The 23,386-nt window shown below is 42.2% G+C and overlaps 1 protein-coding gene across 1 annotated transcript in view; it reads left to right on the top strand.

Annotated features, from left to right (window-relative positions):
* Positions 1-18,954: 18,954 nt before the first annotated feature.
* Positions 18,955-23,386, top strand: part of ENAH (ENAH actin regulator) — a gene marked incomplete at its 5' end in the record, with an annotated part of 152,320 nt that continues 147,888 nt past the window's right edge. The window contains 1 exon segment of the mRNA XM_082865237.1: positions 18,955-19,001. Coding sequence (XP_082721363.1) covers positions 18,955-19,001 — 47 coding nt within the window.

Below are 23,386 nucleotides of genomic sequence, written 5' to 3'. Positions count from 1 at the left end.
GTGGCGCAGTGGTTAAGAATCCGCCTCCCGATGCAGGGGACATGGGTTCGAGCCCTGGTCCAGGAAGAGCCCACATGCCGCAGAGCAACTAAGCCCGTGTGCCACAACTACTGAGCCTGAGTGCCACAACTACTGAAGCCCGCGTGCCCTAGAGCCCATGTTCCTCAACAAGAGAACCAACCGCAATGAGAAGTCCGCGCACGGCAATGAAGAGTAGACCCCGCTCGCCTCAACTAGAGAAAGCCCGTGTGCAGCAATGAAGACCCAATGCAGCAAAAATAAATAAACAAATAAATACATTAAAAAAAAAGAAAGGACTGAGTGATAGCAGCGTGTGCAGTCTGAGATCTCAATGTGTCCGTGAACTCCCTCCTAATGCCTGACCCACGATGCTGGAGAGAAGCCGCGTCCCGCACCTGCAGCTGCCCCGTTAGGGCCCCGGGAGAGGGCTGGATGCCGCAGGCGGAGTCCGGCGTGTAACAGGTCCGATGCCGAGATCCGGGGCGCAGAGGCACGTGCCTGGAGAGGAAGCACCGAGAGCGAGCAGTAATGGATGAAGCTTTGCCGGAGAGACTGTAACCTAGGCGATCATGAGGCTGGCCTGGCTGTGGTGTTACGGAAAGGACTGCAAACAAATGGACAAGTAACACCTCCTTTGTCTAGCGCTGGGGAGGCCAATGAACTTCTCGATTATTGGTGAACTTATAACTGGAACCTATTCCAGGTAACTGAAACTTATTCTTTTAAGAACCCAAACTGCAAATTTTAAATATTTGTTGTTGTTTTTGAAATTTTCTAGATGCATTCCCTTTAATTTAACTGGATATGGCTCTGGGTCCTCTTTCCTGAGACTCCCTTAATATTCCATGTTTAGGACCTGTAAGGTTTGTGGGGCTCCTCTCCTGTCCCCGTGTACAGGTGCTGGCTTGCCATGCTGTCACATCCAGAGCTGCCTCTTGAGGCCCCTTTCTTTTTTGCTAACTTTAATTTGCATAGGGCCAAGGAGCCAGAAGGTCCAACTTCTCAGAACTGCTTAATAAATTAAGACTGAAAACAGTTTCAGTGTTAGCCTGAATCCTCACTTAAGTGCCTGAGCTTTTGTACATTGATTTTTAAAACAACATAAGCTTTTTTGTTGTTTTTGTTATTCTTTGTAATTGTGGTAAAATACATATAACAGGAAATTTACCATCTTAATCATTTTTAAGTATACAGTTTAGTGGCATTAAGTACATTCACATTGTTGTGCAATTACCACCACCACCCATCTCCAGAACTCTTTCATCTTGCAAAACTGAAACTCTGTGCCCATTAAATAATAACTCCCTTACTCCCCCTCCTCCCCAGCCCCTGACAACCACTGTTCTATTTTCTGTCTCTCCGAATTTTGACTACTCTAGGTAGCTCACATAAGTGGAATCATAAAATATTTGACATTTGTGACTGGTTTATTTTACCTACCATAATATCCTCAAGGTTCATGTGTATTGAAACATATGTCAGAATTTCCTTCCTTTTTAAGGCTGAATAATGTTCCATTGTATGCATATACCACATTTTGTTTATCCACTCATCTGTTGATAGACACTTGGGGTGCTTCCATCTTTTGGCTATTGTGAATAATGCTGCTATGAACATGGGCGTACGAATATCTCTTTGACTCCTTGCTTTCAATTCTTTCGGGTATATAACCAGAAGTGGAATTGCTGGGTCATGTAGGAATTCTATTCTTAATTTTTGGAGGAACTGCCATACTGTTTTCCTTAGCAGCTGCACCATTTTATATTCCCACCAACAATGCACAAAAGTTCCAACTTCTTCACATCCTCGCCAACACTTGTTATTTTTTGTCAAATGCCTTTTTTGCTTACTTATTGGTTCTTAGTTGTCTTTATATAGTGAAAACTACCAGCTTTCAGACCTCTGGATCAGTGGGGTGTTTCCTATATGAAGCAATAACAAGTTAAGCAGGTGTGTCTCACTTTGCATAGCAGTTGTGATAATAAAAATCATATTATAAATGTAGTATAGAGGAGCTAGCTATTTAAAAGAAGCCTATAATCGGGACTTCCCTGGTGGTCCAGTGGTTAAGAATCCATCTTGCAATGCAAGGGATGCCAGTTCGATCCCTGGTCAGGGAACTAAGATCCCACATGCCGTGAGGCAACTAAGCCCTCGTGCCGCAACTAAAGAGAAGCCCACGCACCGCAACGAAGAGCCTGCATGCCGCAACAAAAGATCCCGTGTACCACACCTAAGACCCGACACAGCCAATAAATAAATAAATATTTTTTAAAAAGAAGCCTACGGCTTCCCTGGTGGCGCAGTGGTTGAGAGTCCGCCTGCCGATGCAGGCGACGCGGGTTCGTGCCCCGGTCCGGGAAGATCCCACATGCCGCGGAGCGGCTGGGCCCGTGCACCATGGCCACTGAGCCTGCGCATCCAGAGCCTGTGCTCCGCAACGGGAGAGGCCGCAACAGTGAGAAGCCCGTGTACCGCAAAAAAAAAAAAAAAAAAGAACCCTATAATCAGTTACTTTAAGTTTTTTTGTTGTTGTTTGTTTTTTTGCTGCTTTGGGTCTTCATTGCTGTGCGTGGGCTTTTCTCTAGTTGCAGCGAGTGGGGGCTACTCTTTGTTGCGGTCCATGGGCTTCTCATTGCGGTGGCTTCTCTTGTTGCGGAGCAATGGCTCTAGTCACGTGGGCTTCAATAGTTGTGGCTCGTGGGCTCTAGAGCGCAGGCTCAGTAGTTGTGGCTCACGGGCTTATTTGCCCCACTGCATGTGGATCTTAGTTCCCTGACCAGGGATCGAATGGGCATCCCTTGCATTGCAAGATGGATTCTTAACCACTGGAACACCAGGGAAGTCCTGATTATAGGCTTCTTTTAAATAGCAGAATGTGGGATCTTCCCGGACCAGGGATCGAACCTGTGTCCCCTGCATTGGCAGGCTGATTCTTATCCACTGCACCACCAGGGAAGTCCTAAAAGATCTTTTCAAAAATAACTTTTTATTATAAAATAATATATTCACTGTAGAAAATTTAGAAATTATAGAAAAGCGAATAAAAGAAAATAATGCCACTGTCTAGAGATAACTTAACATTTGTGTTCATATTCCCCCATTCTATACAATCCCCCACCACAAATATATATTTATATATGTATACATTATGTATATGTATATTGTATATATAAATATATAATATATATATTTCCTGTCATTTTTCTTCCCTATCATTTCTCCCCTGACCCCCAAACCCCTCATACACTTACACTTTAGACTGTTGACCACTCTCTTATCCTGCCTTACATGCTCATGGATTTGTGGCTTTTCCACTCTTATTTTTAAAAATTGGCCTTATTCCATTCTTACAGTTTGGTAGCCTGGTTTTCTCACTTCATAATATGTTAAGACGGCTTCCCTGGTGGCACAGTGGTTAAGAACCTGCCTGCCAATGCAGGGGACACGGGTTTGAGCCCTGGTCCAGGAAGATCCCACATGCCACACAGCAACTAAGCCCATGAGCCACAACTACTGAGCCTGTGCTCTAGAGCCCACGTGCCACAACTACTGAGCCCACATGCCACAACTACTGAAGCCCACGCACCTAGAGCCCGTGCTCCATAGTAAGAGAAGCCACCGCAATGAGAAGCCCGCACACTGCAATGAAGAGTAGCGCCCTCACGCCACAACCAGAGAAAGCCCACGCACAGCAACAAAGACCCAACGCAGCCAAAAATAAAAATTAATTTAAAAAATAAATTTATTAAAAAAATATGTTAAGAGCATTTTCCCATGTCATATTTTTAAATAATCTTCAGATACATACTTTTTAATAGCTGTACAGTAAGAATCCTTAAAAAATAATCACCTCTTATTATCTTTTGGGGAAGTATTCATGTTCTGGACTCTCTCAGGGATACTGTAGAGTTTTAAGAAAATAATTAAACCTGTTTTTACAGGTGCCCCAGTGGGGTAGACTCTTTCCTAAGACTGTTACTCCCATTTTATAGATGGTGAAAGACAGACACGCAGAGAGTTATTTCTGGTCTGGTATTTTTTTCTAAATGGCAGGAATATTGATCTGTTACATATGGGAAAGAGACATGCAGAATGGGCCAATTCAATGTGGCATTCAAACTGTCAGAGAAGGAAGAAAATCCCTAATTTGGACAAAGACTCCTAAAAAATATGAAGATGCCCTGGAAGATTATTATGTAATTCCATGAGCAGCTTTTGCTTCAGAGTTAATTGACAGTTAATAATCGTAATGATGCTTTGGCATCATCAGACCTTTGGGGCTCATGCCTTCATGTGTGCCTTTTTATAGAACAATTAATAAGTGTTGGCAGTGTGCTTGTGATCCTTCTGAAATGCTTGGGAAGGATATTGTTGCTGCTGTAGATTTGAGTATTTTGGGTCTTACAAATGATTTACCACTTACCAAATTCAAAATCCAAATTGTGGATTTGGCTCTCACTGTTGCCAGCTAACAAATGCTATAATACTGGGAAGAAGTTAAGAAGCTATCATAGGGGCTTCCCTGGTGGCTCAGTGGTTGAGAGTCAGCCTGCCGATACAGGGGACACGGGTTCGTGCCCCAGTCCGGGAAGATCCCACATGCCGCAGAGCGGCTGGGACCGTGAGCCATGGCCACTGAGCCTGCGCGTCCGGAGCCTGTTCTCCGCAACGGGAGAGGCCACGACAGTGAGAGGCCCATGTACCAAAAAAAAAGAAGCTATCATAGACTGCTTCAGGGTAATCATGTGGAAGAGAAACTTCTCTTAGCAGGTTTGAGCCCTCCTCTGGGAAGATCCCACATGCCGCGGAGCAACTAAGCCCGTGCGCCACGACTATTGAGCCTGAGCTCTAGCGCCCACGAGCCGCAACTACTGAAGCCCACGCGCCTGGAGCCCCGTGCTCCGCAACAAGAGAGGCCACTGCAATGAGAAGCCCGCGCACTGCAACAAAGAGTAGCCCCCACTCGCCACAACTGGAGAAAGTTCATGCACTGCAACAAAGACCCAACGCAGCCAAATAAATAAATAAAATAAATAAATAATTTTAAAAAGCAGTATGTACACTTTAAAAACAGGTAGATAATTTGTATTATTTGAAACAATAATTGTCATATTCCATATGGAAAAAATTTCTGCATCATGTATTTTTAACATGATATACTTCAGTAAACAACATTTTTTTAAAGATTATAAATACTGCAAGTTACAATTTAAGTAATAATTACTAGATTGTTTTAACTGTCACTATATAGCTAAATAGTAGACTATATCTTCCTAAGTATTATCCTTCTTCTTCCTTCTGCCTTCCCTCAAACTGTAAAAGAAGAAAAAAAACACAACATACAGAAACATCAAGGCACAAATTTATAGGAAAATGTGAGCGTGTACTGTTGCTGCTGCATTGTAGATTTAGACTAAAACTGTGCAAATTTTCATGATCACATCTGCTAGCAAACTTAATTGTGAAGAATCCCACTATTTTCCTCCTGTCACTTCATAGTGAATAAGATGCGGCTCCTTAAGCATCAGAGTCAGTGACAATCCACCATTATCTAATTAGCACCACTTCATCCATCATCCAGTTCGGAATACGTTGAAATATACTGTTTTGCTGGATTTCAAATAATAAATATAGAATTTTAGAAACATTAGAACTGGAAAGATATTATAAATCAGTTATTCTTACTTTCTCAATTTACAGATAAGGAAACGGAGAGGTAAACAGAGAGGGTAAACAACTTGCCTAAAGGCAGATTTTTTTTTCATTTATTCACCCAGTCATTTATCCACACATTCAAGCAACCATGGTTAGCAAGCAGGAGTTAATGTGAGGCCCTCTGAATGCAAAAAAGAGTATAAGACACCAACACTGTCCTTAAGGAATTAAACTCCAGCGAGGAGAGGTTGGCAGCCCCACAGCTAGTCACTACAGCAGATTGTGGTGAGGACCTTGATGGCAGCATGGGCTAAGTGCTACCAAAGCACAAAGATAATTGTTAATTCCACCTGAGGAGGTCAGGAAGTCTTCCCAGAAGAAGACACTTTTGAGCTGGGCCTTGAGGAATGAGCATTTCTTGTATTCATGTAGAGAAGAGCAAAGGGCAACCCAAGTAGAATATACAACATGAGCAAAGCTACAAACTCATGAGCATCTATGGCAGGATTAGGGAATGGTCAACAGTGTAAGGTGCAAGTGTGCAGGGAGAAAAGATAGGGGAGAAGAATAGCAGGAAATTGGTCTTAAAGAGTCTCGTGTGGCTAAATTGGTAAAAACTTTGAATGTCATGCTAAGTGTGAATTTTATTCCAAGAAAATATGGGTCCGTGGAAGGCTTATAAATAGGGCTGGGATATGATCAGACCTCGGTTTGCACTGGAGATGAGTTAGAAATTTACATTCTAAACAGGAGATGATGAGAGCCTGAATGTGGAAGAGTGGCAATGAGGAACAAAGAAGATATATGAATGGCCAATAAGCAAATGAAAAGATACTCAGCTTATTAGTCATCAGGGAAATACAAATTAAAATCACAATGAGATAGTACTACATATCCACAAGAATGGTTTAACTTACAAAGGCTGACCATACTAAGTGTTGACAAGGATGTGGAGCAACTGGAATGCTCATATACTGCTAGAAGGAATGTAAAATGGTACAATTTTGGAAAACAGCTTGTCAGATTTCTATAAAGTTAAATATACACTAACCATATGATCCAGCCCTTCCAAATCCATTTACCAAAGAAAAATGAAAACATCGTCATTTCAGTATTTAAAGTCCACAAAGTCCATACAGAGACTTGTCCATGAATGTCCATATCAGTTGTATGCATCATAGCCTAAATACTGGAAACAACCCTAATGTATATCAATGGATAAATGGCATTAAAATGGATACTCAGCAATAAAAAGGAATGATCTATTGATACACATAGCAACATGGAGGAATCACAAATGCGTTCTGTTGAGTAAAAGAAGTCAACACAAGAGTACATACTGCATGATTACACTTATGTGAGACCCTGGAAGAGAAAAATCTAATCTATAATGACACAAAGCAGACCAGTGTTTGCCTGGGGCAGAGTGTGAGGGAAGGATTGACTAGGAAGAATCACAAGGGAAGTTTTTGGAGTGATGGAGTTGTTCTATACCTCGATTGTGATGGCGGTCGCAAGGGCATATAAATTTGGCAAAACTCAATAAAACGCACATGCATTTTATTACATATAAATTATACTAGAATACATTTCATTTAAAATAATAAATTGAACTTAGATGGTAAAATAAACTAAAAAAATAAACTAAAAACATGGCGGTTGATCTGGTTTGCAGGTTTTTCCATTGGTTCTATTTAATTATGAATTGATGTCTTAAAATAATAAAAAAAGACACAGACAGAAACAAATATAGAAAGGATCTCCCATTCCATTCCATTCAGCCAAGCAAAGGGAGAGACTTATACAGTAAAATTCAGTAGCCAGTATAATACAGAGCCCCAGTTCCACACGTTAGCAAAAAGCAACTCAAGTAGATGTTAGTGGGGTATTAATAAACTCCACTAAATTGGAAATAATTTATGTTAAGGATGCATGCATCACCTTTCACCCATTTGAAAAGTTATTTTTATATTTTTCTATATTTTAAATGTGTCTCTGCTCTATGTAGTTAAGTTTCATAAAACAGTTATGTTTAATAATGCTGGTCTTAGACATTTCTTTGTTCCTTTGTATTTTCATTTGTATCTTATTTTCACATTTTTAGTGTACATCCAGAGGAAAAGAAATGTGGAAAAGTAAAATATGTTGGAGGATAAAGTGAAGGAGGGAGACATTGCCCAGAACTCATTCTATAGCCACTCTGCCATCATTTAGACTCTATTGTTTTCCATGTTACGATTTAAAGGAGTGATCCCCTGGGAAGGAGCAGAACTTGGTCAGGAAGCCAGAAGAATTGAGAACTGCTTTATCTCTGTCTTCAGGGGAAATTCCCTTCCTTCTTTTCAGGAACCTCTCTTCCTCCCTCCAGAGGTGTGGTTCTAGGAGGGCCCTCAAGCCAGGCAAGGACCCAAGCTGGACCAAAGTACTCATCCCCTGGCCAGTGTTAGGATCAGGTATGAGCACAGGACCCAAGCAAGTCAATCACAATCTATCTCCATTTCTCCCACGTACAATTTATTGGGACAGAGCATGTCCCTCCCTGATAGCCAAGTAAGAGGTGAGCCAAGAGCTCTGGCAGCTGTGTTATAGCTTTGTGAATAAGCCAATCTGAGAGAAAGAAGCTAATATTCAGAGAGAAGTAGAAACAAGACAGAGAAAGAGTCTTGACCATTTAGCACACTGGTCATCCCTGCCTTTCCTGAGATTTTATTACATGAGAAATAATTCCCTCAGTTCAAGCTGGTTTTCTGTCTATTACAACCTTTTAAAAGGAGTGATTAACATAGGTCTCTTGTCCTCTGGCAATGGACTACAATGCAATCAACCTTTCCAGGGCAGCAGAGAGTGGTTGGGGGCTCTAATGAAAAAAAATTCAGGGGTCCTCCAACAAGGGCATATGTATACTGATATGCAACTTGTTGGTTTCCAGGACCCCTTCCAGATCACTGCACCCCAGATATTTCTAAAGGGCCTCCCCTCCCACTCCCATCCATTCGTCCCCCTTCCTGACCGAGATTACCATTTCCATTCAGACCTAAGTGTCCTGAGCTCTAATTTCCCTTCTTAGAGCCTTCTTGGATCTATCAGATACTCTTGCTTCACTGCAGTCATTTCACTGGACTGCTGCCTATAAGCCTGGAGGCCAGGATCTAAAATATTGCTCTGAGACCTCCAGGAATATCTGCTTCATCCCTTCTTCCCTCCATTGAGAGAAACCGCCTTCTTGAACTCTTCTGAAGAATGACCTCAATGTCTTTATCAAGTTGGAGAGAAACATGGGTTTCATCCCAATTCGTGCCTGGCTCCTTAGCCATGATATATAGACAATGGTCCCTCACTGGGAACTTTGCCAAGAACTGAGTAGGAGCTGATTCCTAAGAGTTTGGTGGATTAGGGGGGAGTTTCTTCCTCATATTTACCTCTTCCACCAAACTGATGGCCTGAGAGGGGTTCTCTCCCCCATAGGAACTTGAACATGAACAAAAACTTTTAATAACTTGTGGACCAACTGAGAGCAGTTTGGAGCATTCAAACAAGATTTTTGCTAAAGATTTGTGGATAACAAAAGGAAAATAAGCAGAGAGGGAAACAAGAATCTAGATTGCCTGGTATATAAATTACAGTTCTTGCTCATGACCTCAAGAGCTCCTGTCTTATCTGCTTGTAATTTGGTGTCCTAAGAGGTCCTGCCTTTTTATCATTCTGTGCATTCTTCCCCATCTTGCAGGTTCTGCCTTCTTCTGGAGGAAGAACTTCAGAGTATAATAACCACCCAACCAATGAAGAGTTTTGGTGTCTAAAGGCACATAGACTCTGAGAAGTCTTCAGAACATCCCTTGATAAGAGAACCTGGGCACAAGGGAACACCCTTCAACTAGAGCAAGAACTTTAGTCACACATTTCCCTCTCAGTGCAGCAGACATTGCTCTACTCAAAGAATGTGGGAACTTCTTGAAGAAGAAAAGGTTGTATCAGTTAATTTTGCTGTGTAACAAACTATCCCATAACTTTAGCGGCCTTAAAACAATAACCATTATTTCTCATGATTTTGTGGGTTGACTGGACAGTTATTTTGGTCTGGATGTGCTCAGCTGGGGTTGGATGGTCTGGAACTTTCTCTCTTTTTTTTTTCTTTTAATATTTTTATTTATTTAGGCTGCACCAGGTCTTAGTTGCAGCTTGTGGGATCTTCATTGCAGCATGTGGGATCTTTTTTTTTCTAAGCTGCAGCATGTGAATTTCTTAGTTGCAGCATGCAAACTGTTAGCTGTGGCATGCATGTGGGATCTAGTTCCCCTACTAGGGACCAAACCTGGGCCCCCTGCATTGGGAGCGCACAGTCTTACCCACTGGACCCCCAGGGAAGTCCCTGGAACTTTCATTCACAATCTGCAGGTTGACAGGCTGTTGATCTAGGACCTCAACTTGGACAACTCCCTTTCATCCATGTGGATAAACCAGCCCAGGCTTCTTCATATGGCCATCTCATTTTTGGTTTCCAAAGAGCAGCCAGCAAGGGCAGGCAGCCTTTACAAGTCTCTGCTTGTGTCACATTTGCTATTGTCTCCCTGGCCAAAACAAGCCACATGACCAAGCTCAGAGTAGGTATGGGAGAGTCCAACCCAAAGGCATGGATACTGAGAGAATATTTATAATGGCCATTTTGCAAAAAATCTGACCACAGGGCCCACAAGTTGGTCCTGACTAATTAAAGAACCTCTTCACCCTGCCCATAGTGGCTCAGGATGGTGCTGTGGCTCAAGCTGGACAATCAGAGTCCCTGCTGGTTGGATGGACTGTCCAGCTTTGGGATCACAGTGCTGATAGGATGTGAAATTGTAGGTAGCACAGTAGGAGAGAATAGGTCAAAACACAATAGTCAGAACAAAAAGGCAAAGATAAGCAGAACTATGCGATGAAGATGGTGACATTGTTGGAACCCCTGAATCTAGCTAGCCTGAAGATCATACTTGAAATATACAGATACTTTTTCTTTTTCTTTTTTTTTTCTTAAGCTACTTTGAATTGGATTTCTGTCAGCTGCCATCAGAAACCTAACAAAAAGACCTGAATAGAAGGTCAAAGGGGGAAAGTTCCTTTTATTTGATAGAATAAAAACATTTTTTTTATTTTATATTGGAGTATAGTTGATTAACAATGTTGTATTAGTTTCAGGTGTACAGCAAAGTGATTCAGTTTCACATATACATGCATCTATTCTTTTTCAAATCCTTTTCCCATTTAGGTTATTACAGAGTACTGAGCGGAGTTCCATGTGCTATACAGTAAGTCCTTGTTGATTATCTATTTTAAATATAGTTCTTTGATAGGTTGATGGTAATGGTGGGAGTAGTTACATATGGTAGATGCAGCATCAGGGCCTCTTGTTACTATACTCCACTTAGTGTCCTCTTACTAGAAACCCCATCATTAGGAGAGGATTAAATGCCTTATAGTCTATGGATTGATATCAAATGAGTAGGAGTTAACCAAGACAGCAAATTGCTGCATGTCAATAACGTTTATGCACTTTTGCTCACCACCTAGACTGCTTTAATTCTTCCTTCCCTACTTGTATCACCCCAACCAGTTTTAGAACAGAGTTATTCTGGAAAGGACTCACTGAGTCAAACCTGATATAAACTATGAACTTAGCTAGTTACATCAACTTTCAAAATCAAACAGACTGTCCAGTGCTTGGGATACCAGAAGAACATGAAGAATCCCAGGCCAGCTTTCTTAGGAATTGTGTCTTAACTTAATTTGGGCATCATTCAGTAGGAAAGGAATGCCAAACCAGACCTGATATTAAACAGAAGCCTGAAGATATAAATAACTCAAATAGCAAATCAAAATCACTGTCTCATTAGTAATAGGACAGAAAAATAAAGTGAAAAATAGGAAGGAAAAGACCAGACTGTGAACTTCTGAAGGGAAATATTTGCAAGCAAGGGACACTGAATAAAATGAAAAGCAATGAGATGCTCAGTGAAGGCAACATTACAAAAAACCCACATAAAACAGGAGCTATTTAAAGAAAAATGAATTATGAGATGCTTGACAGATATAAAATGCCACCTAAGTTAGATAAGAAAGCCTGAACAGGAAGCTAAGATAGCAGGGTTCTATTCAAGGCCTTTCCCTAAAATATTGTAGCCAATAGGTATTGGTGATAAATTTTCAATGAGTACTTAAGTCCTAAAAAGGTCTTTCACAAGAAGATAAATGAAAAAATAGATGATTCCTTTTCAAAGACTTTATTAAGTCTCATCCTAGACTAAGACTTTTACGGCCAATTGCTTTGCAAACAACCATAGCTAAAGATAGCACAGGGTCACATAGGGGGTATGGTATTCCCTATCTAGTCTCTCTGATATTAGCTAGAATATTAATAAAGAGTATGTAGACACTTTTCTAAACACCTTTAAAAACACTTAGGCTTGGCTTCATTTCGTTTATTGCCCTGTATTCAACAAAAAATGTTAGCGAATATACTTAAGCATTTCTATATGAGTTTCTGGTTCACCAAATTGGTTTAAGGAAACTTGACCTTTGTAAGCTCTATTAACCTCTGGTAGCTGTATGGCTGGAATATCTAAGGGAAGGAGTGGTGAATGAGTGAATTACCACTGGTCGCTTCTCAGTGGCATTATCATTCTGGAAAGAAATATTAATTGGAGTTCCCTAATTTGGAGACTCATTTAACTCATTTATTGAGCCCCTGCATCGCACAAGGTACAAGCCTAGGCACTTGGGATACAAATCCCTGCCTAAGGGAGAGGTTTATTTATAGTTTGGGTAACCCAAATGTCCTGATTTACTAGATGGGCTATTGCTGTAGCAGAATCAGGAATTAAGTGACTTGTGTTTTGCTTTGTTTTTAACTATGCTAGTTCTATTTCCTAAGTAGAACCTGAGTCGTCGTCTTCTTTTTTTTAATCAGAGAAGTAAAGTGAAATAGAAGCCACCTGGTGCAGAGCTTGAGTGTGGCTTGTGGAACAGGACTTTCTGGCTTTCCCTTTCCTAGCTGGGTGGTTTGGGTTATTCTCTGAACCTTTCTGTACCTGACATTCATGAGCTACATGTACGGCAAGGATGACTGTAATGGTAGCCAGTTTCTAGGAATGTTGTGAGGATTGACTGAATTAATGTATGTAAGTGCCTAGCAGGTTAGCAAACATCATTATTGGCTAGCCAGTCACTTATCTATGTTCATCTCTTACATTCCTGTGACTCAAAGAACACTTGTTCCTTCAAACGTAAAGCCTATCTCTGTTGGTTTCCATCTATAGCAGGCATTAATACAGATAGAAGAGGGGAATGAGAGTAAATTTGGCCATGAAGTGCCTTCATTGTTGATTTGCAATTCGATTCATTTACCACTAGAATATTTAGCCACTGGCTACTTTGGTCAAAGGACTCGACTTCTTAATACACAAAATGAGTACAATATCACCGTTTTATTTCACCATAAGTTGGTAGCAATGAGAAATGAGTTAAGAGCATTAGAATGTTAGGTCAAATGAGAGTATTAACGATTAGGGACATAAATTATTTTTCTGATAATTGCTGCTTTTCTTTTGACTTCAGGAAAACTTGACTAGAGATTGAATTTTGACATTAAACCCAAGAAAATTAAGTTTTGAAGATAATTTCTCAAACTAGAACTTGGCCATGTTACCATGCTGAACAACAGTTTCAAAGAGAAAGATAATTGGGATTTTTAATGAGCTTTGAAACTTACCAGAAAGGTGGGATAAGAGCTATAAAAGATGTGGTATTAGGCAGTGTGACTTGAGACAGCTCTTACGGGATACATCCTAGTGGTAATATCTTTCTTCTCTACTGTGATTAGCCAGAAAATAATCTTTTCTTTATTAGCTTTTGTCCTCATCTCCTTTGAGGAAACACTCCAAGGTCAGTTGTCACCCAATCATAATGTCCCTAGGATACTGACTGATATTCTCAAATTTGATTAAGCCAATGGGACAAGTAAATCAATTCAATGCAAGAAACAGGGCAACCACTCATTTTTTTCTTGCCAAGCTATCAGCTAGATTTTATAAAATAAGAGATAAGAGTTCAGAATTGGGTTATGGTGATGCTTCTTTTCAATCCGCTTCTTAAAGCACCATGATTTGATTGTTATCTAGAAATGGAGCCCACCTGCCATATTCATTAAATGGCAACCATAGCTGAACTTTGTGGAAATAATGCCTTGCATTTTATAGAATATGGCCTCTACCAATTGTTATTCCAATACTGTTCAGGCTTTAGGAATCTCCTGCCAAGTTTAAACACTGGGGCACTAAGAAAAGAAAGAGACTCTGGGGAAGAGGAAATGAAATTAGCTTAATAAATCCTAATTTGGAAGGGAGAAAAATGACAAATAGAAGAAAAATGCAAATGGCAGAGAGGCAAATAGTTTCCTCTAATGTCTGTCTCCTGATAATATTTTAGAACCGAGATTATATATGGACAACTAAAGCTGAAAGATGAGTAATAAAAATATCTTGAATTCTACTGGAATATCATGTTCTACATTATTTTTTCCCATTCTTGGGAAAACGAACAAAAATTACACTAATTGCCCCAAAAGAAAACTCAATACTGTTACATATAAGTAGAAAGTATACAATCACATCCACTCCAAACTATCTTCTTGTCCTCACCCATCCCTAAGTAACTCCTGATTTTCAGGGTAGAACCCTTTTTTGGGTGATGGAGGAGACTGTGCCTACAATCCTTAGCAATGATTTCCTCACTGCTGAGCAGCATTAGTCATGCATCCTCCTCATGCCCATAAATGGAGGACAAGCCTACACTGACGCTCTCAGATGAATTTCAACAAGGCCTGTTCTGAGAGAACCCTCAGAGCCAGACTGACAACACTCCTGCAGCAAACCCATCTTCAACAGAAGCATGTTTTGTTTCATCGTACGCACACTGCTAATAGAGGCGTAGAACAACTTGGGATCGCTGTGCACACCTAGGGCTTGGAGCAGGCCTCCCATTGTGGTGTTAAGCTGGGGTGTTGCTCTGTGAGCCAAAGTTGAGGTCCACATACTCAGTGTTAAGAGGTGACTATTTTCTTTTTTTAGTTAATTAATTAATTAATTTTTGGCTGTGTTGGGTCTTCGTTGCTGCACGTGGGCTTTCTCTAGTTGTGGCGAGCGGGGGCCCACGCTTGGTTGCGGTGCTCGGGCTTCTCAGCGCATTGGCTTCTCCTGTTGCAGAGCAATGGCTCTAGGGCGTGCGGGCTTCAGTAGTTGTGGCTCGCAGGCTCTAGATCACAGGCTCAGTAGTTGTGGCGCACGGGCTTAGTTGCTCTGTGGCATGTGGGATCTTCCTGGACCAGGGCTTGAATCCGTGTCCCCTGAATTGGCAGGTGGATTCTTAATCACTGTGCCACCAGGGAAGTCCCTAGACTGTATTTCTTTTGATGAAGAGTTTCCTCTTCGATTAGAGCATTCATTCATTCATTCATTCGTTTATCCATTCATTTACTTCCAAACATCCGGGTGCCTACCTGAGGGCCTGGTATTGGGCTTCAGGCTGGGTAGCCCTTGTGAGAGAAAAATTCAAGTGATTTTCACCATTCAGCCAAGCCAGCACAAACTCAGCTAATTTTAGAGCAGGGTTTATGAGAAGAGAATCCGCTTTAATTCTTACTGTCTAACCCACTTACTTATGCCATAGGCAGGCAGTATGGTGTGGTGGAAGGAGCAATGGACCCATAATTATAAATCCTGGGTTTAAGTTCCAGTTCCACCAAAAAGAGACTGTGTGACTGTGGGCAATTTACTTAACCTCTCTGGGCCTCACTTTCCTTTTTTGAAAAATGAGTGGGTTGGACTTAAGATTCCTTCCATCTCTAAAATTCTTTTATTCTATATGGTAACACATTCCACAAAGTTTCCTTTGTGACCAGAATTAGTTGGTGATTTCTTAGCTCAAGTTTCCCTTTGCCCTCTTTTATTGTTAAACCAAATATGAACAAGAAGCAATAACATTTTGTCACAGCCAACAAATTGCCCTTCCACTGAATGACCTTTGGCGGTCAGGCCACCCATTGCAATATCTAAATCCAAAGGCAATGGTATGACCAACTTGTGAGCTGGCGGGCTGCCATCCAAAAGGATGGAAATGGTTGTAGGCGGCCAAAATTCTTGGCTGGTACATTTTTAATAAACATAGACAATAAGAACAGCATTTTCCACTTGGATTGCTTAATTTGGTGCCCAGACCATCAGAACATTTGCTGTAAGGATAAAGATGATGTGATATATGAATTAACTTTCACAAATGAGAACTATGTTATGGAGTCATCTGTAAAGCATTTTTATCCTTGCCTCTTGTCTCTGGCAAGAGGAGATAGTTTGAGTCACTACAGCAACATCTCCACCCCTTTTGGCCCTTTGTAAGAGTTTTCCCTGAAACATAAGCTCTGCTGGATTTACTGTATTGCTATGAATGAACTAAGGCAAATTGGTGTGAATTCTTTGTGGTCAAATATGTCTTAATACTTTTCCAAGATGGTTCGATAAGTCTTATTATAACTTTTCCAAGAAAAAAGCCTCCACAGCAAATGTTCTTTGGCTAATTTGGAGAATATTTGAGGTGCATGTGTTTTAATTACATAAATGACAGTGAGTATTTATGATAAGGCAATGAACCTCATAGTTAGTAGCTATGGTTTTTAATTGTGCCTATTGCACAAACTCATCCAGTTGTTGTGTTCTCTATTTCCCTGTCTCTACTTGTAATATGGCAACAAGGACATTTGACTGGCAAGGCTGTTTTCTCTCCAGTGCTTGGAGATCCTTGAATAAAATGCTCTTCTGTGATGGTAAGCTGTAATTAGGCATGTGGGTGGAAATTAGTGTTCAAGTACACCATGTTTAAGCAGAGGCACTGTACCTTTTGACTACTTGAGGCCACTCTGGTCCTGTGCCATAGGTCCAGGTCATTGAGTATATAAGGCTGTTGGTTTGAGGCTGCAGGTTCCAAAAAGAAAATAACTTGGTATTGAGTCTGAAATGGGGAAGCTTTTTATAGTTAAAACTGGGCCACACAGTTCTATTATAGACAAGTCAGACATTCACCAAGTATGACTATAACTTGTTCACTTTTCTTTTGGAAGTGTAAATGATCTCAACTATCAAAACTATAATTTGAATTGTGCCTCCATCTTAAAATAAAACACCAAAACTTTTGAATAGATTCCTGGAGTCATGGCAGGTCTTCCATTTTGGATTAGATCCATCCTAGTCATCTTAAAAAATACACACTCTTCGTCGGGACTACAAGAGGCCTGTAATTTGTCCAGTTTAAGTTTTCATTTGATTTTTGGATTTGCTTTTCGATACCTAAAAACTCCCACAACTATAAATCCTGGCTTCTTGGATGGACTCCGCCCCCCATGCCATTGACTTTAAATGTTTTCTTCGCCAGCATTTTACGTTTACCTTTTCAAGGTGATTTCAAGACCAAACGAATGACGAAAAATTTTAAACTATCATTATTTGACATCACTCCCCGGCCCCCCGCCCCTCTCTCTTCCCCTCCCGCGGCCGGAATTCCCTTTTTGCTAATGACGATAGAAAGCGGTTTCACGGGCTGCGTTTCTCTTCCATTCCCGCTGTTGCACACGATGCAGCGCGCGTCTCCCGGCGACTGCGTTTCCCCGCGAGTTGGCTGCGTTCTTTCGGGGATGAAGTCATCCCTATACTTGGTGTGTGCATATCAGCTCGTTAAATCGGTACAGCACACTGGGATTCCTCGGGAAGAAAAGGAGCGAAGCGAACAATGATGACCATATTTTACATTTATACACCACTCCCTCCCCCCACCCCAGAGGAATCGCGGGGAGCGGCGCGCGGCTGGGGCGGGCCGTGGGGCTGGCCGGGTTGCCCATCGACTGGCAGGTCCCGTTCCTGAGATAGCAACAGGACGTGCTGAAGACAAGCCCCGCACGAGGGCACCCGGACGGGCAGATCCGGAGTCCCCCGGCCCGGCGCCCAGTCACGCATCCCGGTTGCCGCCCCCTGGCTTCGCAAGCCGGTGGCCGCAGGTCCCGCGCCGGGAGGTCCCGGCGCCCCAGTCTCCACACTCCGGCGCGGGGGAGGCCCGGGAGCTCCCCCAGTCTCAGGGGAGCGGTAGGCGACCGGGGGGGGGGGACGACGGCCAAGGACAACCCCGGGGGAGGAACCCTAGCCGGCTGCGGACGGGGGGTGAGCAGCCCCGATCCCAGGGTGCTGGGGAGGCGGGGTGGGAAAGCAACAAAGAGCCTTTGCTAACCCGTAGTCGCCGAGCCCGCTCCCGCCCCTCCCCGCTCTCCGCAGTCCCGCGGGGGGCCCGGCCGGCGGCAGGGGAACGCCCGGCCCCCCGCCTCCCCTCCCCCCTCACCGCCCCCTCGCCCCCGGGGGAAGGGGAGGAGGAGGGCGGCGCCTGCGTGTTCCTCCGCCGCGCGCCCCGCCTCCTCCCGGGCTTCTCGAGGCGATCCCGACTCTCCTCCCGCGGCTGCCGCAGCTGCCGGTTGCACACGGCCTCGGCGGCGGGCGCGGAGAGCGCGGGCCTGTGGAGCTGCGGCCGGGCGCGCGGCCCCGGCGGGCACCCCTCCGAGGGCGGCCGAGGAAGCTCCCGGGGGAGGAGGAGGAGGAGGAGGAGGAGGAGGTGGGGGGCTGTGGCGGCCGCGGGACCCGCTCGGCGCCTCGGCCTCTCCGCCCCCTCCCCAGCTTTTCTTTCGCCCTCTTCTCTCCCACTCCGGGCCGGCGCCTCGGCTTTGTGCGAGGAGATGGTGTAGCCCCGCGGCCGCCCGAAGGAGAAGCTGGACACTTGTCTCCCGGCGCCGAGCTGTGTTCCCGCCCCTGGAGGAGAGACCCCCCCCTCGGCTCGGCGCCTCCCGCGTCTCCCGGCTGCTGGGGAAGCCTCAGCGCGGCCGACACCATGAGGTGAGGGGCGCGCGGGGCGGGGGCCGGCGGGCCATTGTGCCACGGGAGCCGCGACCCCGCTCTCCCCGGACCCCGCCTTCCCTCTCCCGGCCCGGCGCGTCTCCCTGGTCTCTGGTCTCTTTCTCCCCCCTCCCCCTTTGTCCCTTCTCATTTCTCTTTCTTTCTTGTAATCCTCCCCAACCCTCTTATGGGGGGGGGGTCCTCTTTTCGACGTTGTCCCGTTTTTCCTCAAATGCTCCTCTTTCGCCCAGGATTTCCCTTCCTAAATTTAATTTGCTCCTGGCTCCCTCCCCCCACCAGCCTTGCAAGTCAAACCTGGGAGATGGGGAGGGGTTCGAGAATCGAAGCGTGCATGTTGCTGGGAAACAGGTATTTTTCCGTCTGTATGTAAAAATTTCGTGCACTTTTATAACAAAACTCTCGTGTTTAATTTAAAAAGGGAGAAAAGTTTGAAAGATGTGAAATTTCTGTGGGGAATAAAGTGCTCTGGTAGCGATAGGTGAAAGCTCTGAAAGGTGAAATTTCACGATGGTGGGGGAAGGGAAAGAATTATTAGGTTTATATTTGGGGGGACACAGTGAAAGACTGGGATAAGTAAGTTGTTTGGGGTGTGTAAACGGGGGCGGGAGAGGGATTTGTTTGGAAAACCGTTTTCTCTCCTTCCTCTGTAGCAGCCTGTGTTGCATTGCAGCAGCTGCTTTTTCCTTTTTCTCTGTAATCAGTAAAACAGAAGCTAAATTATTTTTTCAGCCCCAAAGAATTGAAGGTACGGCCGTAAAATATTTTTTTAATTGATACGATGAAACATATGGTGTGATATTTTTCGTTTTTGTTTCTCCAATTGTGTAAGAGAATAAACCGTGATGTGGTGTGTCATTCATTGGAGATTTTTTTCAGTCTTTCCTAAGCTTGTTTTGTGTCCCTAACCTTCTCTTTTCGGATTGGTGCAAGACTTCGTGAGAAATGGGACTTGGTAGACTGAAGGCTGATCCATTCTGCGTTATCATCCTTTCGGCCTTCCTTTTAGGTTAAACAGTTGTGGATAAAGTAAATTACTCCATTTCTGTCTTCTGGAAGAGATAGTCTTACAGTTCATTTGGATTTGAATCTCCTTTGTGTTAAAAGATTAATGGCTAACCGTTGCCAAGACCTTTATAATGTAATACAATGAGATTTGAATGATATAATCTACACATTCCTGCGTTTTGGCAAGAAAATGTCATGTCATTGGAATTCTTTCTCAATTTAAGTAGTTTTCATTTTAAACTTTCTTTTTTCTGTCAAGGTTGAACACTACCACATTGTTTATATATATATATTTTTTGTGGTATAAGCTGTGTTGAGTTTTCACTTAAGCTTACTGTGAATTTGAATTATGTTTTTCTTGAATTCCAACTTACAGACCTTTATTTGAAGGCTTTAAAATTTGTTTTTAATGCTGTGTTTCTAAGCGACCCTTTTCCTTAGTGATTTCACATGCAAGTTATTTTCAGATATAATGGATCAGTTCAAAATGTAATTATGGCATACAAACCAAAAAACATAATCTTCATAAAATGTGGCTTGAAAAATGCGAGTCATGCATTTGAGCGTGTTTTTTTTAATCAAGTTACTGATGTCCTTGAAGACTCAGGAACTATAATAAAACATCTGTAATGTTAACATCTTGTAATACAACATATTGTTGATCTCTGCTTTAAAGATTTAATGCTTATAGGAGTCTTGCAGACAAGAATTTATCAAATTTTTCCAAACTTTGGGTAGAATTTTCTCAACATTGAGAAATGTGAAACAATGAAAGTGGGATATTTTAAAATAAAATGATCGTAAAGTTGTCATACTCAGAGGTTGTGAACCAAAAAAAAAAAAAACGTTAAAAGTATTCAGTGAAGTTTGATCACTATCATGTATAGTTGAGAGCCTGTCAACAGTAAATTGTCTTCACTTAAAAGTTCCTTTTCTTATAAAAAGTAACTTGTAATTTTTAAGCTGTTTTCCTGCTCTATTCCTTATTAAATGTAGAGAGGGATGAATCACACTGATTCTTTCCAGTAGCATAAATATAGCACATGGTACACAGGTCAGAAAAGTTTGTTCAGGTAGTCTACAGTAATTCTTTGTAGACTAATTGTGAATAATTTAAGAGCAGAAAAGAGGATCAGCTTTTCACTTTGGAAGGCATTGGATTATTTGGTAGGTCGTTTGTACAACTCATATATACACATTTCCTTAGATACCTGTAAAAGCAGGATGGTGTGGTATGAAAGTAAAAGGTTCTTGTGCTGGCTGCAAAAAGCTCTGGGATATTTTGGTGCTTAAGAAACGGCTCTTCAGGTTATATTCATATTTGACTTAGTCCAAATGATGCTTTCAAGTATGGTAGGACATAAATGTTATGCTATTAAGTCGAGTCTCTCTTATTTATATTAAGGAGTAGTTCTGATGTTTTAAAGGCCATCCGGAAATAGGAGTGCATGAGTAGGAATTTCCATTTAAGTTGGTCAGGATTCTGAAGAGAGGATATGCTAAATATGTTGGCGGTTTAGGCATTTGTGATAAGATCTTTCAAATGACTGTAATTTCAGGAATAGCACGCTCATTGTGGTATAATGTAATAATTCCTATACAGAAGGAAACAGAATAATACTTTACATTCGTGAAACAATCTTAACGGCATTCTGTACTTGTAAAAAGCTGTATATAGAATTACTTGTTAATGTTTTGCTTACAGATAAGAATTTAAGAAATGAGAAAGTGTATTTCTTACATAAGACAGTGAAAGGGTTGAGACCCAAAAAACTGGTACTTTTGTTAGTGTAACATCCAGCTGTTGGGTTCTGTTCCTATTGTTCATTTATGTAATGTTTCAAAAGTATAAGATTTATGATTGAGGTAGGTGTATATATGTAATATTAATATAGTGTATGCCTTTTAAATGATTACATTTTTACTTAGTTGGTTAGTTACTCAAGATCTTATTTTGATAGAAAGAGGAGCTTGTCTGATCTAAAATAGTTGCATGTAGCCTAGTGGCTAAGAAGAGCTCAGAAGATTTTGGATTGACATTCTTAGGTCCATATTAAATAGTCCAGGCTTCCACTCACTGTTCTGTGACTTTCTCATGGAAAAAGGTGTTGTGGAGTTGTGAGGATTCATCCAAGCCACTTATTAGCTGGCTGACCTTGAGCTGATCACATTGTTTCACTGATCTGTATTTTAAAATATGTAAAAATAGGGATAATTCTTTACTGGGTATTAAGGATCAAATGATAATGGAAAAGAGTGTGTATTGTAAGCATTATACAATTATATTACTTCTTTTGTTTTAGGGCTTAGTTCTGTTTTAGACTAGTTATATAAATCTTTTGGGTATTTAGCTTCACCTCATCCAGTCCAAGTGTGGCAAGAAGGGTTTTTTGTTTTTTTTTTTTTTAATTTTATTTATTTATTTATTTTTGGCTGCGTTGGGTCTGTTACCACGCGGGCTTTCTCTAGCTGCGCTGCGGTGCGTGTGCTTCTCATTGCAGTGGCTTCTCTTGCTGTGGAGCATGGGCTCTAGGCGCGCAAGCTCAGTAGTTGGGGCCCGCCTGCTCTAGAATGCAGGCTCAGTAGTCGAGGTGCACGGGCTTAGTTGCTTCGCGGTATGTGGGATCTTCCCGGACCAGGGCTTGAACCTGTGTCCCCTGCGTTGGCAGGCGGATTCTTAACCACTGCGCCACCAAGGAAGTCCCACAAGCAGGTTATGTTTTGCTTATCTACTCCCAGTTGGTAGTGGCTGCCATGTTGATAAGGACATAGCTGCATTTCTGGGTTTGGTGAGAAAGTGCCATGATTAGTAATGTTTAATTGGGATGAGGGTCCCAGAGAGTGGCAATAGAGTGTTTCCTGGAATGCTCATTATTTAACCATCTGTGATCTAATCCACCCTTCTTATTTTATAGGTGAGGAAACCGATCTTTAAGTTTCCTTCCTGTGTGTATATTTAGTCTTTGAAGTAGTTATCGTGATTTTGTTACCTTCATTTAAATGTAATATACATTTTAGAGTGTGGCACAGTCAAAGCTCGGAAGATCCAGGGTTTATATGCTGACTTGTTAATGGAGAAAACAGATAAAAATGGAGATAATTCTATTATTTCAGGGATTGCTGTGTCAGATGTCAAGTGAGATACCCATGAAAGGATACAAATAGTAGTCTCTATGCCCACATCTTCCTTTATGCTTGTAGCTTTTGGATGTGTGACTTTCTCACAGACGTTAATTTTAGGGGCAGGAGCCAAATTTGCATTTTTTGGAATGTTAGTGCATTGTATTTAGGCATTGTTTTGCCTTGTAGGTATTAAGTGAACACATCTTGAATAAGAATGTGGATTAATGAAGAAAATTTACCGGTTTTTACAGTAGTCAAGGTTTTGGATACCTTTTTAGCCCAGTTGGAATAAGCAAAATAACTGGCAGGCCCATTTGGCTGGTATAGAAGAAATTACATACTGGACTGACAGTTTTGGTTACTTATCCTACACACAGCTTAAATCTGGGGTGACTGTATAACTTGTAAAACACCCAGTCTTTATCATAAGCATAAGAAGGATTTGGAAAAATGTGATTTCAATTTTTATGCAGTTGTTGGGGAGGAAAAGGATAGTTAAACTCTTCCTGTGCCCCTCTCCCCCTCCTTTGAAACTGACAGATGGAACTGAGTGGAAGTAAACGTTAAAAGGGAGAATCTGAGCTGAGGCTGTACCTCAGTGAATG

This window comes from Leucopleurus acutus (genome assembly GCF_964270905.1).
Source record: "Leucopleurus acutus genome assembly, chromosome: 2".
NCBI lineage: Eukaryota > Metazoa > Chordata > Mammalia > Artiodactyla > Delphinidae > Leucopleurus > Leucopleurus acutus.
The sequence above is the reverse complement of the archived record's forward strand: the minus strand, read 5'-3'. Positions and strand labels throughout refer to the sequence as shown.